This window comes from Parasteatoda tepidariorum, chromosome 11, assembly GCF_982258835.1.
Source record: "Parasteatoda tepidariorum strain Cologne lab strain chromosome 11, Ptep-v5.0, whole genome shotgun sequence".
Classification (NCBI taxonomy): Eukaryota; Metazoa; Arthropoda; class Arachnida; order Araneae; family Theridiidae; genus Parasteatoda; species Parasteatoda tepidariorum.
Genome location: NC_141765.1, coordinates 98,199,947 through 98,220,476, shown reverse-complemented (window position 1 = coordinate 98,220,476; position 20,530 = coordinate 98,199,947). Strand labels below are relative to the sequence as shown.

The 20,530-nt window shown below is 34.4% G+C and overlaps 1 protein-coding gene and 1 pseudogene across 1 annotated transcript; one reads left to right on the top strand and one right to left on the bottom strand.

The window, feature by feature from the left end:
- Positions 1–10,386: 10,386 nt before the first annotated feature.
- On the bottom strand, positions 10,387–11,205 carry LOC147801967 (uncharacterized). Its single transcript, XM_087154538.1, has one exon. The coding sequence runs from the start codon at positions 11,203–11,205 to the stop codon at positions 10,387–10,389; it is 819 nt and encodes a 272-aa protein (XP_087010664.1).
- A 1,582-nt stretch (positions 11,206–12,787) lies between these two features.
- Positions 12,788–17,724, top strand: LOC147801966 (uncharacterized; annotated as a pseudogene).
- The last annotated feature ends 2,806 nt before the right edge of the window (positions 17,725–20,530 follow it).

The window sequence follows — 20,530 nt, the reverse complement described above, 5'->3', positions numbered from 1 at the left end:
GAGTGGACTGTTGACCAAGTGCAACAGATCATACTCGATTCATATCATATTTCTTGTCAGGTTACGTCTACTAGCACCCCAAGGAGAGTTCCTTGGTGGTCTTCTGAGCTTAGTAAATTACGTAAGAAATGTAGGAAGTTATTTAACAGAGCAAAGAAATCTGGTGAATGGCAGTCCTACAGAAACGCTCTAACTGCTTATAACAAGGCGATCAGAGCATCTAAACGTCGCTCATGGCAGACTTTCTGCGATGGCATTAATACTAATTCTGCCACCGCAAAGATTGCAAATATTCTTACTAAAGACTTTAATTGGAGTTTAAATGCTATCCGTCTTGCAAACGGAAGATACAGTGAATCAGGAGAAGAGGCTCTTGGAGAATTACTAGAAGCCTGGATTACTCCCTGGATCTCATCCTGTGGAGAATGAAAATCTACATATTACTACCACAACTACTTGTATTAGGAATGACTGGGAGGCCGCCAAAATGGTGGTCTCCTATGAGAAGGTTGTATGGGCCATAAAGTCTTTTAAGCCCTACAAGTCACCAGGCATGGACAACATCATACCAATGATGCTTATCCAGGGGGTGAATACACTGGCCCCTATTCTATGTAGGATTTTTCGATCCTGCATAGCATTTGGGTATATACCTCTCTCTTGGAGGAATACCAGGGTGATTTTCATACCAAAACCAGGTAAGGAGAATTATTTTGAGGCTAAATCATTCAGACCAATCAGCCTCACTTCCTGTCTGTTGAAAACGATAGAAAAGCTAATTGACAGACACCTCAGAGACACTGTGCTCATAGAAAGGTCACTGTCCTCCTCACAGCATGCCTATCAACCAGGCAAGTCTACAGACACCGCTCTGTATGAGCTCTCCTACCTGCTTGAGAAATCTATCACAGATAAGGAGATGGCTCTCGCGGTTTTCATTGATATTGAAGGTGCGTTTGATAAAGTCCCTGTTGAGACTATCATCAATGCACATAGGAACAGAGGCATAAACTCAATAATTACCAGATGGATAGCGAATTTGCTTTCCTCTAGGTACGTTTGTTCCTCTCTATTGGGTGCAAGCATGAAAGTGCATGCAACTGCCGGATGCCCCCAGGGAGGGGTTTTGTCCCCTATCCTATGGTGTATGGTAATGGACTCCCTGTTAGTTCGGTTAACTGCTCTTGGCATTCCCTGTATCGGGTACGCTGATGACGGTGTTATTGTTGTCAGAGGCAAACATGGAAAAACTGTCTCTGATATCATGAATAATGGAACTCCTAGAAGTAGCTAGATGGTGTTTTAAATCAGGCTTATCTGTCAATCCATGCAAGATAAGTTATGTAGCCTTCACACGGAAAAGGCAACTTGATCTAGGTAATGTATACTATCTGGACCATAAATTGGAACTCACGGAGAAAGTCAAGTTTCTCGGGGTTTATTTTGACTCCAAACTAAATTGGGGTCTTCAACTTGAATACTTCACCAACAGGGCCAGAAAAATTTTCTGGTCTTGTAGAAATGCTATTGGTAGAACATGGGGACTGTCCCCCAAAATAGTCTACTGGATATACTCAATGATTATTAGTCCTATCATTACTTATGGCGCAATCGTCTGGTGGTCAAGGACTAGATTGAGCTCTGCAAGGTCTAATCTTAACAGACTACAAAGAATGGTCTGTGTAGCCCTGTCAGGCTGTCTCAGGACCACTGCTACAGCTGCTCTAGAGAACTTACTTGGGCTTCTTCCATTAAACTTACGCATTGAAGTTGAAGCTCAGACAGGCGTAAAGCGTCTTATGTACCTTGGCCTATGGAAAGAGAATTCCAAACACTTGTCATGGGGACATCTTGTTTCACAAGTGAAGGATTTATCCTCTTTTATTATGCCTAGTGATTATATGTCACTAAGATACGCTTTTCACAAGCCCTTCAAGATCCATTTTCCTACTAGAGATGAATGGTTTAATTCTCCTCGGTGGCTTAAAGGCAAATGCCTGATATGGTACACTGATGGCCAAATCAGGAGCAGGAATTTACTGCTCCAATGATGGTACCAAACTTCACTTTCCCCTGGGAAATTATGCCACCGTTTTTCAGGCTGAGGTCTATGCTATTATCTTGTGCTGCAAGTTATGCATAGACAAAGGATATCAAAATACGACTATCCGCATCTGTTCTGACAGTCAGGCTGCTCTCCTATCACTGTCAAGGTGTAAATTCACCTCTTTGTTAGTGTGGGAATGCTTCTCGGTCCTCTGTGACCTGTCCACTCATAACAAGGTATCCCTGCATTGGGTACCAGGACATATGGGTATCGGTGGAAATGAGCTAGCTGACGAAGCAGCACGGGCTGGCTCTAATGCAATTTTTTGGGGCCCTGAACCTGCGCTGGGAATTTCTCCCTCCTCATTTAGGGCAACCATATTCAAGCTCTACGGCAAGATCGCCCATGAGCAGTGGCGCGCTGCTGACGGTCAAAGACAAGCTAAGGAGCTGAATCGAGACTGTCCTAGTGTACGTCAAAAGGAGCTCTTAAAGCTTAACAGAAACAGTATAAGGAAGATCATTGGTCTTCTTACTGGTCACTGTATCCTCAGAAGACACCTAAACATTATGGGAATAGATTCAAATTCTCTTTGTCGGGGATGTCATCTAGAAGAAGAGACATCACGACACATACTCTGTGATTGTGAGGTCTATTCTGCTCAAAGATTTGAGCATTTAGGACAGCATATTGTCAATGCCTGGGAACTGCAAGATGTTCCTGTAAGGTGCTTGCTGAATTTTATTTCAGCCATAGGGCTTTCATGCTAATCATGATTTTAGGGTTTGGGTACAATAGACCTCTGGTCGATGTGCCCTGCTCGTCAGAGCTGCCCAACCTCTAAGTCTAAGTCTAAAGTAGAAGCGATTCATGCTTTTCCGGTACCTAAAAATAAAGTTCAGTTACATGCGTTTTTGGGTTTGATAAACTTTTATAATAGTTTTTCTAAAGGGCAAAGCTACGAAAGCTGAAGTATTACATAGGCTTCTAGATAGGGATTCAGTGTGGAAATGATCTAAAGTCCACGATGAAGCTTTTCGATATTTAAAAGAATTGTTCAGTTCCGAAGCGGTTTTGGTTCCGTTCGATGAAAAATTACCGATAACTTTAGCTTGCGATGCATCTCCGTTTGGCGTAGGAGCTGTCTTAAGTCATGTTCTTGAAAATGGTTGCGAAGCACCAATAGCTTTCGCATCGCGTACGCTCGCGTCGACAGAAAGAAATTACACGCAAATGGACAAAGAGGCGTTGGCAATTGTGTTCGGTATAAAAAAAATTTCATCATTTTGTTTATGGACATAAATTCACTATTATAACTGATCATCAGCCTCTGCTAGGAATTTTTTCAAGAAATAAGCCTACTAAAGAAATTTTGTCTCCGCGTATGCTGAGATGGTCTTTAATACTTAATGCATATGAGTATACTCTAATTCATAGACCAGGGAAAAAGATTCAAAACGCAGATTCTTTAAGTAGACTCCCAAGAGAGACTGATAAATTTGAGGTTCCCGCTCCTTTAGAGGTATTGTTTACCGAGGACTTACAAGATCCTCCGCTTCAGGCAGCAGAAATAGCAAAATTAACATTGCGTAATCCAATTTTGTCAAGAGTACTAAATTGGGTTTTGAGAGGAGGGCCAAATGAAAAACCAGATAATAAATTTCAGACTTTTTTTTCAAAACGTAACGAACTTTCAACCCATCGAAATTGCTTGTTATGGGGTAATAGAGTAGTTATTCCAGTGTGTGGAAAATCACGTGTTCTCCAGGCTCTGCATCTGGGACACCCAGGGATCGAAAGAATGAAAGCTCTCGCACGTTCATACGTGTGGTGGCCAGGCATGGACCACGACATAGAAGTGCATGTTCAAAGATGCCAGGAATGTCAACAGACACGCCATGCCCATCCTAAAGCTTCAGTGCATCCATGGGAGATTCCAGAGAAACCTTGGTCCCTTCTTCATATAGATTTTGCAGGTCCGTTCCAGGGACAAGAATTCCTCATCATAGTAGATGCCATGTCAAAGTGGATAGAAGTGCGTCAGATGACTTCTGCCTCTGCAACAGTCGACGTCCTGGGAGAAATCTTTGCTACCCATGGGATACCTGAAGTCATCGTTTCCGATAACGGAGGTCAGTTTCGAGCATCGGAGTACCAGATTTTCTTTGAGAGGAATCTCGTCCGAAGGGTCATGATCGCACCAAGACGTCCGTCCGGAAATGGTCAGGCTGAAAGAACAGTCCAGACCGTCAAAGATGCCCTAAGGCGCATTGTGAAGGGAAATTGGAGGAAGAGGCTTGCCAAGTTCCTTCTTCAACAACATTGTACTCCCACCACCACAACAGGTGCTAGTCCTGCGGAACTGTTGATGGGGAGGAAGCTAAGGACCGTCTTAGATAGACTCCATCCAGATCTGACGGCTGAGAGGAAGTTGAGACAAGAGCAAGATGCGTATAGAAAAAATGGTAGTTCTCTTCCAAGATCGTTCAGTGCCGACGATCCAGCCTTTGTGAGAAACTATGGACAGGGTCCAAAGTGGTTTTCAGCAACGGTCATTAAACCCACAGGTCCAGTTTCCTACCAAGCTGTGACTACAGGAGGCGAGGTAGTTAAACGTCATGTGGATCAAATGCGGAAACGTATTCCTGATCCGTTGACTGTTCCGTCCGACCCTAGTGTATCATCTCCACCAGCAACGAGTGTTGAGACTGAAGTACCATCTCCCATTCCTTCAAGTGCTGATTCGCAGAGTGCAGTAGTTGAACCTACAATACCAAATCAAGAGTCTTCTGTTCCAGTTCCAGAACAGACTTCCAGAAACTTGAGGCCCAGACATACCATCGTCAGGCCAAGCAGGTTCAAGGACTTTGTTCTATCCTAGGGAAAAAACCTCTGTCCGAAAAATACAAAACTTAAAATTAAAAGGTAATGGCCAAAATAATATCCTGGAATTGTAGAAGCTTTAACTCTACGAAACCCGACGTCATTGACATTATTAATAAATTCGCACCATGCTGCATTTGTATTCAAGAAACCTCCTTAAAGCCAAATCAAACAACCAAACTTCGCGGCTATAATGTAAATAGAAAAGACAATACAGACAATAATAAAGCTTGTGGTGGAGTCATGATCATGACTTCCACTGTATATCCATCCCATACAATCACAATTAACACTCATTTACAAGCAATTGCTGTTCAAATTTCCATTCAATTTCTGCTTACAGTTTGTTGCATTTACCTCCCTCCTCGAGATAACGTGTCTCAAACTGATTTAGATAACTTGATCTCTCAACTTCCGCAACCCTTTATAATATTGGGAGATTTTAACGGCCATAGCCCTATTTGGGGAAGCTCTGATTCCAATAGTAGAGGACTCATAATTGAGAAATTTATTGACGATCATCGCTTATGCATTATGAATACAGGAGAAAACACTCATTTCCACGCACCTTCACGATCATTCCACGCCATAGATCTAGCTATCTGTTGTCCATCTCAACTTCCATACTGGTCACTTCATGTGCATGACAATCTCTTCAATAGTGACCATTTTCCATTAATACTTACTCATACCGCCTTCAATAATTACCAAATTCCCAGAACTCCTCGACTTAAGATGAACACCACAAATTGGACTAAATTTACATCATGCATACAAGTCGAAGAAGATTTGATAAATCAAGCTAGTATTAATAATGCAGTTGAATATTTCACAGACACATTACTTGAAGCAGCTAAACAAAGTACAAAAATGTCATCACATAAATTGCCGAAACATCCAAAACCGTGGTGGAACGATGATTGTCAACAAGCCCAAAAGGTACAAAAACGACAGTGGCAAGTTTTCCGCCGACACCCTACTATTGATAACCTCATAGCATTTAAAAAAGCTCGTTCCGTAGCTCGTAGAGTCCGACGTAACGCCCAAAATATATCCTGGAAAAAATACGTTAATTCCATAACATATAATACGCCCTCCAATATTATCTGGAATAAAATAAAAGCAGTATCCGGTAAATACACTCAGCATAATATCCCAATCCTCAAAAGTAATAATGTAACTATCTCGCACATTCCAGATATTGCAAATGCTCTCGCCGATGCTTTTGCTAAGGTCTCTAGCTCATCTGGTTATCAAGAACCATTCGCCACAACAAAAAGAAATAGTGAAAAAATTAAATTAATGCCTAAGAACTCAAACAATGATTATGATAAACCTTTCACACTTAATGAAATTCAATATGTTTTAAAAAACACCCATTCAACAACGCCTGGTCCCGATGGAATTCACTACTCTATGCTACAGAATCTACCAAATACAGCTTTAAACCAGCTTCTGCAATTATATAATCGCATATGGACAGAGAGAATTTTCCCCCAAAACTGGTCGACAGCGTTTGTGATTCCCATTCTCAAGCCTGGAAAAAATCCCGAAGAGACCTCAAGTTATAGGCCTATCGCATTAACAAGTTGCCTTTGTAAGATGTTCGAAAAAATGGTCAATCGACGATTAATCTATTTCCTTGAAACCCGACACTGCCTTACTCAACATCAAAGTGGCTTTCGCAGAGGGCGAAGCACTATTGATAATTTAATTAAATTAGAAACTGATATTCGCCTTGCCTTCTTAAAAAATCAACATTTAGTTTCAGTTTTCTTTGACATGGAGAAGGCCTACGACAGAACTTGGCGCTACGGAATACTTCGGGATCTTATCAATTGTGGTATTGGTGGAAATATGTTTCATTTTATTGAAAACTTTTTATCCAACAGAACTTTTAGAGTAAAAATAAATTCAACTTTATCTGACATTTACCCTCAGGAACAGGGAGTTCCCCAGGGAAGTGTTTTAAGTGTGACGCTTTTCATTTTGAAAATAAATGGCATTTTAAATCAACTTCCTGCTTCAGTTTATGGCGAGTTATTTGTGGATGACTTCCGCATTTCATGCCGATCAACAAATATGTCACTCATTGAACGACAAATGCAACTGGCTGTAAATAAAATTTTAAAATGGGCAAATGAAAATGGTTTTACTTTCTCATCTCAGAAAACTCATAGTGTGCATTTCTGCCGCAAACGTGGTCTTCATCCCCATCCCGAAATCACTCTAAATAACATCGTCATTCCGGTTTTCGAAGAAACAAAATACCTGGGACTGATTTTTGATTCTAAATTAACCTTCAAGCCACATATTAATTACATCAGGAAAAAATGCTCTCAATCACTAAATATTCTAAAAGTCCTCACAAATTGTTCCTGGGGTGCTGATATGGACTCAATGATTAAAATTTATCGTGCAGTTATACGCTCGAAACTAGACTATGGCATTCCTGTATATTCATCAGCTCGTCAATCTGTTTTAAAATATCTCGATACCATCCATCATCAAGGTCTAAGAATCTCATCAGGTGCATTTAGAACCTCACCAGTTGAAAGTCTGTATGCGTTGTGTTCTGAGCCATCTCTTCATTTTCGTAGTCTTAAACTTTCATTGGATTATTATTTTAAAATTAAATCGAGTCCAAATCACCCACTGTATTCAAGTATTACTGACCCACAGTGCATCACTCACTTCTCTTCACGGCCCTCTTACATTCCTTCATTTGGAATTAGAATCATCCGCATTTTAAATGACCTTAACATTTTAAATTTCCATGTTTTTACTAATACAGAGACAATTCCACCCTGGGTTGATCTTTCAGTTTGGATTTTAGATGTTTTTAATAATTTTAAAAAAACTGACACGAGCTCAAGTGTTTTTATTCAAAAATTTTATGAACATCGTAATGATTATATTGATTTTAAACCGATTTTTACAGATGGATCTAAGCACGATAATCATGTTGGTTGCGGTGTAGTCATTGAAAATTTGACTATATCTGAACAGTTATATCATGACTCATCAGTTTTCACTGCGGAATGTTATGCTATTTTGTTATCACTTAATTTTATTTCAAACCAAACTTACCGCAAGTGGATTATTTATACAGACTCTTATAGTTTCATCTCAAGCTTCTCCCACATTGGAAAAAGCCCCGTATTACAGAAAATTCAAAGTTGCTTCGCAAAATTATGTGGTGAAAAATACAGTATTCGTTTTTGCTGGATACCATCCCATGTTGGGATACACGGAAATGACCGCGCTGATACCGCGGCTAAAACCACTCAAAACGTATGCAGGAAACTCGTAACACCTTTGGATCTGAAACGAATATGTAAGTTTGCAATACAGTTGGCTTGGAAACAACACTGGAGCGAACAAAAAGACAATAAAATGCATGAAATTTTTCCCTCTCTAGAAGACCACAAATTAGTATCCGTTGATCGCAAAACCAAAGTTATAATTAATAGACTGCGTATTGGTCATTCCCGTTTCACCCATAAACATTTACTGACTGCTGATCCTGCACCTTGTTGTTCTCTATGTCAAGTCGACATAACTATTAAGCATGTTTTAACCAATTGCAAACGATTCGAACATTTGAGGAACAAACTCTTTGGCAACTCTTGCCCTGATCTTAAATCCTTAATCGGTGACCCTATACATCACAACCTTATTACGTTTGTTAAAAAAATAGGACTTTACTCTCTGCTTTAAAAATAAAATAATTTTTTTAACCTAGTGGCTGGCGCAGTATAGCCATGTTTGGCTCTTGTGCCAATAAACTTTAATCAACCAACCAACCAACTATCCTAGGGAAAAGGAGTGTTGTGATGTCAACCGACGTCACCTTCCGTCATCACTACGAGTCGACGACGACAGCCTGTAGTTTCTGAATAGCGGCGCTGCCTTACCTTTCCAGAGAGTATATATGCCCATTCCTAATAGATGTTCATCGCTAACCTTGTTACGTGCTGTAAGCATGTTATTGTTATGTTATGTTTTATTGTTTTATTAAACTTATACCTTTGTTATTATGTGTCTTATTTGGATACCACCAAGAATATCTCACAATACAATAAAAGGAATACTGGGTTCCTAATAGTAACCTAGTATTCCTTTTATTACTGTATAATGCAATCCTAGTATTTGTAATCCTAGTAACTACTAATTCATTGAGCAATTTATATAAATGTTTGTATAAGAGAAAATTATATTTTTATTTATTTAGAAGCGACGGGTTAGTTTCAAAGGAGGACGGGTACATTGTTGGACAAGCCGTCCTCGGGGACGGGTAAAATTTTTGAGTTTTTTCGAGACCTGATTTGAGTAATTTATTAAATTTCTTCTCAGTTATTAATTTGTATTTAGAGTTGAAAAAGTCGGTTATTCGCCAAGAACGTCTATCAAATATGTCAAAATTGGAATTCAAATAACTGATATTTATATGCAAGTCATTTGAAAGTTTTACAGCGGCCTAGGCCAATAGGCCCGTACGCCAAATACATTAAAAAAAAGGTCAACATACCCCTATATATAAAATACAAAAAATATACCTAGAAGAATCGGGATGGCAACAGGCCATTTACATAAATTAGCATAGTAATAAAATGTTTAAAAATATCAGGTCAACAGATCCTTATAGCCTTAAAAAATTGTCCTATTTTACATAGCATTTTGCCTTTGGCAAGGATAGTGACAGTTAGAGGAAGGTATAAAATAATACATACCCTGAGCACCAGTATAGCTGGGGTAAAAGTAACAAAGAGACATTGCTCGACAGGGTTCTACAAATGCGACAACTATCAAGCAAAGGTGACACCAGAGTGATTAAACATTGAAAAAGTTGACGAGCTGGAGACAAAAGTACAACAAAAAAAAACTTACAGTAGTACAATGTAAAAAAAACCACCACCAATGTTTAAAATTTGGAATTAAAATCAATCAACTTATCATTAGCTAAAAGGACAAGGGTAAAACCATTAGTCAGACCAGCTGACACAATATGTAAAACCAATTTTAAAAAATGGTAAAGCATTTAAAATCTGCAACAGGATAAAAGTAAACACGCTCCGAAGGCAAAAACGCACAGGGGTGCCGAAGAACAGTATAAAATCTGAGGTACATGACTTAAAAGACATTACAATAAAACAGGAGTAAAAAAAAAGTAAAAATACAGTTTAAAACAAACAAAACCTGTAAACATGACAAAGCAGACTAAAAACAAGACAGTTATAATAAGATGGTAAAGTAGTAAAATGGTAAAGTTGGTAAAAATGGGCAAGTGGTCCAGATAAAAGGGAGTTTGGCAAGGCGACAATCAATAACAAGATTAAAAGACATTAAAAGTTGTTATTATTATTTTGGACCAACACCTCCTCGAGCGTAGTTTTAATAATTTGTTTAATGATATTACGGCAAATGATACTGGCAAAAATTTGATGCTCGTTCTTCTAGAGGAAGTGTTGTTGTCGGAGTGCTCGGAACCGAGAACAGTGATATAGAAGATGTTCTACTGTTTGGGGTTGATCGCAATTGTTACATTTATCATCCTTATTGAAAAACTTCCTCTGGTTGGTCCCGAACACTCCGTGCCCCGTCAGGTATTGATTTAAGTAGAAATTTGATTGAATTCTTGTAGTTGACGGGGTCTTAATAAACTTAAAAGTCTGCCGGCCCTTATTGGAATTGTACCAATTGTACTGCCACCTTGCCATTAGAATCCGCTTGATTTCGGTCTTTGCTTGCCTAGGGATCCTCAGAACTTGGAGATCTATAATCTCGGGGCCAATGGCCTCCTTAGCTGCTTCGTCGGCCTCCTCATTGCCCTGGATCCCCACGTGGGCTTTAACCCAATTCATTGTAATACCTCTGTGCCAATATGTTTTAATATTTTCAATCAGTTTTGAAATTGGTTCTGGGTCAGCCAGGGCCTGGAGTGAGGACAACGAGTCTGAAAAAATGGTAGCGCTATTGATATTATTATCATTGATCCAGATAAAGGCGGATCTGATTGCGATAAAGATATTAGTATTGTCTGTGACTCTGGTGGAGGATTTAAAAATAGTAATACCATCCTGTTTAACAATCATTGCATGTGACGCATGGAAAATTCCAGGTGTGTCTACCTCCATCCGAGAGCCATCAGTATAGATCCCCTGGTTACTAGGGGAACAATATCCCCAGGGCAAGGAGCGATAAAGAGATGGGTGCTCCCGGGGCGGCGTATCAAAATTCAAGGTGTTGTCGAAATCGGGAGGTAGTACATGCATTAGATCTTGTAATCGCCATCCCCATCTCACCCTCTTGGTATAAACATCCTCTATAACTTTAAGTGTTATTGGAACCACCCCCGCCAGTATCTGGATAGCCTCAGTACTGGTAGTAGCGTAGGTTTTTATATGCAAGTCATATAATTCGCACTCAGCAGCTAACTCTTTGCGGATTTCTTGAAAGTAAACATAAAATTTTGTTGAGGGAGGAAATTTTTTTTAAAGGTAATAATTAAAGATAAAGTTTCATGCGCCTACAATGAATTAAGAAATTAAAGTGATTTTTCAAGTCTTCCATTATAAAAACAATTAATGTAATTTTTCAATAATTTTGACGTCAATTTTAAATTTACCGTTAGAGATGATATAAAATTTATATTAGTTGTTGTCATAATGGACTAAAATTATTTTTTCTTCTTGGATCACATAATATGCAGAAAATGTTAAAAAATAATTTTACTAAAATAAAAAATATATAGAGAGAGAACGCTATTACACCTTAACATGATTAGATAAGTGCATAATTTAATTATAATTGTAGTTATTTTATGGTATAAATAGACATCTACCGCACTCTGCTCACTCTCCCTCAACAACCCTCAAATTGCTTTCGTATATCTCTATGCTCGTTCGCCAGTAATTGAAATAGAACAGCTAATAAATTTTATCAATTTGTCTGAAATTCAATTCGTCAGCACTCATAAAGCAAACTTCTATGTGCTTAATTGTTGAGAGAAGTACTATATACAAATGGATAATAGGTAAATGTATTTTTCAAACAGCAAATTATGGTACTATATCAATCTCCAAAAGCAAGGAATGATTTTATAAATCTGTAAAAATACGTATTTATTTATACCTAAAACAAAAAATAATTTGAAACTGAAATATGTTCGCATCTAAAAACCTTATACTTTTTAAATTTTAGGTTTTGTAGATACATAAATAGGAAGATGGGGTATAAAATGAGATAGCCTTAAAAAATTTATTAACATGTTACAAGTGTTTAAATTTTAAGTACAAAAAAGGACGATTTTGTCAATAACACGCCAAAAAAAAATTATGTAAAATGAATTTCCCACTTGAAAAATATAGACACGTTGTATAAAATAACTTATGCACCCATATTAATAGTAATCGCAAGTAAACTGGCCACTATTTCACAACACAATTGCATTTAATGAAACAATAGTACCTTTGAAGAAGTTACTTAGAAACTCCCTGTCATCCCTTCCACAAGCCACACCATATAAGTGTCTGCAAGATTAACAAAAAACCTCAAGTCATAAGGGAATAAAGATTGCAGCCAATTTTGCAAAGGAAAGGACATCGTACTCAAAAACTTGGAAATTTAATTATTTTTAAAGAAGTCTCTGGCGTTAGCAAGAACTTTTTGCAGTTAAACTTAAAAGGTCTTCTAAATACAATTTGTCGACAAAATTTACTCAAATTAAGAAGAAAAAAATTCCACAATTAAAAAAAAAATTCTTAAAGTGCCCATTGCATCCTTTTCTTGAATGCAATGCACTACTAAACATAAATTAACTAGACTTAGAGTGATGCAAAAATATTTCTCTTAAACATGACAATGCCACTAAACCATACATTCAATTGGGTATAATATAGCCTACGTCACAGGTTGTGTTATTCCTACTAAATTTAACCCATGAACGGCATTTTCTGCGAGCCTAACTTCAAGCCACAAATAAACAAACGAAGTGTTCGATTGTTTAAATAGCTGCTCGCCAGATTTTATTGCATTATAAAGAAAAGTTATTGATATTCGATTTTTGATTAATAATTGATTTTGTTGTTCCATCTTAGTAAGTTAATGTTTTTAGTAACTAAATTTAAAACTCAGTTTATTAATTAAATTAAAAGTTTTTTTCTCTTCTGACAACGTGAGAAACTGGAGTGTTTTGTAGTTATTTTTCACTATTTTAATGAAAATTATTTCATTATTTTATTAATAAAGTGCGATAGGAATTGTCACTTATCTTATAAATGTGAATTACTCATTGTTTTATTAATTAAATACCCATTCAAGCTGCTGTTCGATGAGTTGGCATGAACACAAACAACATTATCGAAATTCTTTCTCAGTAAAAGTTCTTGTATTTAGTGAATAAATTTGAAACTAATTGTCTTTATTTTATCTATTTTAAAATATACTTTTTTTAATGTAAATGAGCAGTTGTGAAAATTCAGTGTCTTATGGTCACTTATCACAATAATCTGAAGTACTTACTGTTTCATAAATGTAGTGCAAATTCTTTTTTATTTTATAATCTTCCAGTTTAGAAGTGTGTTCGATGTGGTTGAATTATTTCAAAGGGATATTAAATAGATCCTTTCTGTAGCTCTATTAGTTTAAGTGATAGTATTGTTGGGTAGCTATCTTCTGTAAACTTCTCTTTTATTGTTATTTAAATGAAGAGTATTTTATTTTGATTGATTTTTATATGTTTGTTTAGCTAATCGGAGATATATTCTTGGATTGTGTTTTTAAGAATTATAATATTGATGCTCTTTCAACAAAGAATAAATGTTTACCCGTGTCTTTTAATCTAATTCTTTTATTTGTATTTTTATTATTAGGTACTTTACTTATTTACTTTTTTTTGTTTAAATTATTGAGTATATTGCATCATAAATATTTACAAAACTAGTAAACCCCTGGCATAATCAGTACTAGTGATAAATTTTGTTACAGATTTGTGTTTATTAAATGTTGCACCTTTTTACTTGTATTTGTACATTTATTCTTATATGATATATTGTTTTCATTGTTATTTCCAGCTAACTCAGTATCCAAGATGCCATGTGCTTGTGTTGCGTATGATTGCTCCAATAATTCTTATAAACTGGAGTGAAGAAGGTTTCTTTTCATAAATTTCCATTAAATGATGAGACTCTATTGTCAATGTGGCTAGCAAAAATCAAGAGGATTGGCTTTGTGCCAAATAAATACAGCAAAATCTGTTCGGAGCATTTTGAAAATGATTGTTTTGAATATCTGCAAGGAACAAGTTAAGTTATTTTTAAAAAAAACATTTTGTTAGTATTTTTCCTAATTGTTATTGATATTCCGATTAAAAAAAACGTGTAAATAATTCATTAAAAAAAGTTTTTAAAAATTTTGACTTAGTAAAAGCTGCGCTACAATATTTATTTTGCTACTCATTTCAATCTAAAGGAAAGTAATCAATGTAGATGAAAGTAATGTACAACATTTGTTTTACTCATTAATAATCGGTTCTTAATGTTATTAGTTGAAAAAATTCATTTATTTTATTGTTTATTTATAATTCATGTATTTTCTTATCTCATCTACTATTCAGCATAATTGTTACATCACTTGAATAATTTTCCTATATTTATGTTTAGGAAGAAGAGTAATAAAAAAAGAGGCTGTACCTACAAAGTTCAGTTTCATTCCCCCAAAGTGTGACAAGAAACGAACCTTATATCAGTTTCAGTGAGTAAAAACACATGAATGCTTAATTAATAAAATAATTTTAGTTTAGTATCAGTGTTGCAGTAATATAGGAGTTTCCTCATCGGAAGGCGAACACTCTATCATACCTGCCAAGTCTCCTGTTTTTTAATGAAGTCTCCTGTATTTTATGACTATCTCCTGGTTACCTGTATATTCACGAATGTCTCTGTAGTTGTTGAAGAAATACAAAAAAGAAAAGTAATGTTGATAAAATATCCATTGGTGGAAAAAATACTTCTTTTATTCCTCAACAAATATTGCTATAGCCAGTATTGCAGTATGTTGAGTGTTAATTGTTTAAGTTGAGGTGTGATGGCCCAGGGGATAGAGCATTCGCCTTTCAATGGGGTGAACCGAGTTCGAATCCCAGCGATGATTGGTCGATACGAATTCTGCAACCAGCTTGTACTGACCGCAGTCCTGACATGAAATGTTCCTAGTGGTAGATGGACCATAGATTATAGTCCCCTTGCTGTCAGGCTAATTGTGTAAGGTTTTCATCTTTGTGTAACTCAAATGCGGATTAGTTCCATAAAAGGAACACTCCACAAAGCAAATTTCTCCCAATACTTAATCCAAGAGTTCCATTATCTTCTGGATTTGGTTCAAAATTACAAGGCTACAGAGTTGAATCTCAGTAGTTGTAAATAGGATCGGTTAGTAAAATCTCCGTTATTTTATTTCCCCAATGTTGTCAGGTATGCTCTATTGTCGGAACCATCACAACTCTGATAGTGATGTATGCATTTAATTTTAAAATGATCATTTAATAAATGTTTTTTTTTGGAATATAATATTCATTTGTTATAAGTAGAAATATATTCATTAAAAAATTTCCCTTCAAAACTGGATTTTTTTTATTTTTTGATAAACCACATATTCAAAGCTGGATTTAATCGTGAATTCTTACTTTATCTCATTTTTTTGTTGATAGTATTAGTATATAATGGGAAGTAGGTTTATTTTTGCATGCATATAATGCATATTTTTCTACCTATGCATTGTTTTTTTATGTAACAGCAAAAATCTTTTCCTTTTTCTCTCTTTCAATTTTAAAGAATTTTAGAAAGGGAACTGAGAAAATGGAAAAATATTGTGAATAATTTCTTCAAGATAAATATTGCCGAAATATTTCAAGTAGAATACAAGCATTGAAGATAAAGAATAACTGTGGCATAATAAAAATTTTTTTTTTGTATTATGCCATACAGTCATTATTTATCTTAACAACACATTCTAGTTATAGTTACTCTGTTTTCTACAGTCAGCCTGTGGACTCATCATAAAGACACTGTTACCAGTAAAACACTGAAGTCAAGCATGACTGGCTCTGTATTATGCTTGAAGTGTTTAATTTATCTTCATCTCTAAAAAAGAATCTTATGATATTAAACAGAATCCTGCATGGGTTGAGTCAATAATTTTGTTGGTTACATAGTTTAAAATTTGTTTTTAAACTTTTTTGTTTGCCAGTCGCATCCTTGTTATCAAGATAAGTGTTAAGATTTGATATAAATGCTGTAGATAAGAGAATAGAAATTTATATTACTGTAAACAAGAGTGACCACTTTTTTTTGTTTCAACAAAATTAATGTTTGTTTTTTTTATAATTTCAATAAATTTAATCTTTGTCTCTCAAAAAGGTCTCCTTCTACAAGTGTGGACATTGATCCAGATGACGGAGCCACAAGTAGTATTGAAGTTGATTTGCCACCAGCAAGAGAGATTGCAACTCAGGCTGAAGGTGATGTTGTGTCTGCCTTGTTGGCTGTCAATACGGCTCTGGAAGAAGAGCTAAAAAGTCTTCAGATTAAAATTTCATCAAGCCTTTTCAGAGTTGATGCCATTCCAGATGATGTTCATATGAGAGCTGTCAGCGGATTCTCTAGAAATATTTTTCACACTGTTTTTTCATTCCTTTGCCTAAATAACTGCACGAAATATGTTAATAACCTGTTTCCTATAAATCAGTTTTTTCTTTTTCTTGTTTATCTTCGTACTGGTGTATCCCAGAACTTTTTATGTATTCTATTTCAGATTAACAAAACAACTGTTTCTAAAATTATTAACCATCAATCTCATATTATTTTTTCTAAATTAAAATCTGTTGATATCTGGCCTTCTCGTGAATCTGTTAATAAAAGTATGCCTTTAATTTTAAAAAGATTTCCTAAATGTCGCGTAATAATTGATTGCACCGAATTTCCTATCCAACAACCATCTAGTCCTCTTCTTCAACAACAGACCTTTAGTCATTATAAAAATACTAACACCCTAAAAGCTTTAATTGGCATAACTCCTTCCGGTGCCATCTCCTTCATATCTGATCTCTGGGGTGGCTCAATTTCTGATAAGTCCTTAAATCTAAATTACTGGAAAAATTAGAGAAAGAAGACCTTATATTGGCAGATAAAGGCTTCAAGATAAGCAAAGAGTTGGAAGAAAAAGGCTGCCAACTTGTTACGCATTTAGTGGACAAAATTCAATTTTCTCTTGAGTAGTATCAAATCACCGAATCCATGTAGAAAGGGTCATAAGCCGAATTAAAACATATAAAATTTTTGAAGGGAAAACTTTGGCCCGTCGTTGGTACATTCTTTTTCATTGTTGCTTTTTTTGCCAACTTTGGCAACCCATTAATAAATTTACAGAATTATTAAAAAAAAATCAATTTTAATGTATATATTTTGTTGTATTATTCATTTATTATATTTTATTTGTATATATTTTATTTTGTTGTATTATCCTTTATTAATTTTATTTGTATATATTTTATTGCATTTGTTGTTTTGTATATATTAAAGCATGGAGACTGTATATATTATAACTGTAAGATATATATTATTTAACTCAAAGCTTGCTCTTTGACTTAGTTTAAAATACATAATTAAGTTTATTTGAAATTACTTTAAATGTTTTTAGATCCTAGAGCGTTTTTTCCTCATGAATAGTGTGTGAAGTATCATCCTTTGAGTCATCAAAAAAATGAATTGCTAAATAATTGACTCCATTGTAGCTGATGTTAAGTAAAACTATGCAGCTCTTTGGGGTCAGTCATATTTGGCCAAGAGTTAATGAAGCAGAAGCAAGAGTGTTCTTCCGATGATAATTGCCACGGTATGACTTTTTTTTTCTATTTATATGTATGTAACAGTTTAATAAAAAAAAATTATTGGTGCGTATAAAGTAAAGTTACTCATGTATAAAAAATGATAGATTGAAATATTCGATATATTGTACCAGTATTTGGGTTTGGATATAGTCATGATTAATATTAGTTAAATGATTGATCTTTGTAATAATTAAATTAAGGCCGAAAATATATAAGAGGTAAATAATTAAGGGGGACGTGATCATTAAGGAAAGTGGTTGTACAATGCTATCGTGGGAAAACAATAACCCAATAGGTCCAAAGGGTCACAAAATGTGAGGTTTGGATAAATTGGTATCACCAAATTTAGAATAGTGGTGAAATTGAGATAAATTAATAATTAAGGAAAAATACAATAATGACATGCCAGATACAAATATATTAAATATATATATTATACAGTAAGATGATGTTTCCAATAAGAAAATTAAAAGTTTCCTTAACAAATAAAAAAGTACTCACCACACACATACAGAAGGACATGATAAATCATGAAAATAGAGGCAAATAAATTCTCCAGCACAGGATTAAATTAACATATCATTTTATTTAGTAACATACATCTTTCAACACATCTACCAACACAAGAAAGGCATTTTATTAAAATGGGTGACGGGAGAATTAAAACACAGAAGGCGTCATAGATAAAAGTAAAATATAAAAGATCGAGTAATTTTAAGGTTAAAATAAATATGAAAAGAAAACTTAAATTTGAGAGGGCTTTTAATGTTAAAGAAAATTAAGGGTATAAAATGTTGATTTTACATTTTACAGAAAATGATTACAGCTTTGGATTTAATTTAAAGTAAAGGTTAAGAAAAAATATAAAAAGAAATCCCTCGATACGGATCGAAGTCTGCATCCCGAAAAAAAAAGGGTAACCCGCCCGAAGGCTCGAGAAAAAGAGAATGCATTCCAAGTGACTTAAAAATTCCTTAACTGGTATAGGACCAGAAAAATTAGGACCAATTAAAATTTAAAGAGGTGGAGAGTTTGAAATTTAAATGAAAGAGATTGGCTAGTTAGCCCCCCTAAAATTAAAGGAAGAAAAAGAAAGGCGTGAGTAGAGGGGTTGGTTTACTTTCCCCACAGTAAGTGCGATGACCGCAATGACCATGAGAAAGGTCAACAAGAAAGTTGAAAATAAAAAATTGCTAAATTGTAAAAAAAGAATAACGTTTAAAGAAAAATTAAAGCTTAGGTAAAATTAGATATTAAATTGTCACATTACATTAAATGTAAATGTGACAATGTAGTTATCCAGCATATTAATCCAAATTTAAAGATTGATATTTTTTTTTTTTTTTTTTAATGTTAAAAGTGTTTCATTGTTTCAGTCATGTTATCCTAAACTTTTTAGGCTTGCCTTTTTTTATACAGAAATTTATTATTATTTTTTTGACAATGTAGTTTATTAAAAGTTGTTAAAGCTTCTAAAATTAACTATTTGAACAGAGCCAGAGTTTACTAAAAAATTGCATCAAACGACAATAAAAGCATAATTTTTATTTAAAAAGTATTAAGAGAAAAACAGTTTTAATACAGTTCTTTCAAAGTGTAACATTCAATTAATTAAAATTAATAGCTATTCAATTGAATTTATAATTGATTTTTATTTGTTTGTTTAATTTTTGAACTACTAAAATAGCATTTAACTTTGTGAATTTGTTTTAGAAAAATGTAAAAAAAGGAAATAATGTCTGAAAGATAACTTTTACCAAAGAAAGATTCTTTTACCAAAAAAATAAATTAATAAATATTTGTTTTTGCATGATGTATATTTAGCCCTGAGAAAATTCTATAACTTCACTTTTAAACAGAGTCTCAAAAATAAAAACCAAGCAATATTTAATAATAATTTTGACTTGTCTGAAATAATAAAAATGAAATTGGCACATAATTTTATAGGTTCGTTTCAAAAAATTTCTATAAAATAATCATCAAAAACTGTATCTCAAAAGAATATATTGGCCTGCTTTATCTTACATAATTTCTTTGAAATCACTGAAAAATCAATAGAATGAATGGTTTTGCTTTTACATGTACAATTCAACTTTCAAAATAAATTTTAAAAAAAGGAAAAATTGTGAAAATTTTAAATTATAACTAAAACATCTATGCGATGAAATTTGAAATAGTTGGAAGTGCCAGGTAAAAAAAAATCACATATGTACAAAACAGAAACTAAAAATATATGCAAGTATAATACAATTTAAAACAACATTATAAAATATTTAAAAGGCCAAGTTTCAGTTCAGTTGCTAATGTTTTTAAAAATAAAATGCTCATAAAATGACAATGAATAAATTAAAAAAATTTTGAAACTATTTGAAAAAATAGTGATATTTGAAGCACAAGGTAACAAGAAAGAGGTGAATACGATTTTCCAGAATCATTAATTCGCGTATAAGCAATACAATATAAATATAATACAAATTGCTTACTATTAAAATAATTATAAAGTATATACTAGCTCATGTTTGAATTCAGTTGCCTAATGTTTCGCTTTTACATGTACAATTCCATTTTAAAAATAATTTTTTTAAAAAAAAGGAAAAAATTGAAAATTTTCAATTATATCATAATAAATCTTTGCGATGAAACCTGAAATAGTTGGAAGTGCCTAGTAATATAAATTGCATATGTACAGAACAGAAACTCATAATATATATAGG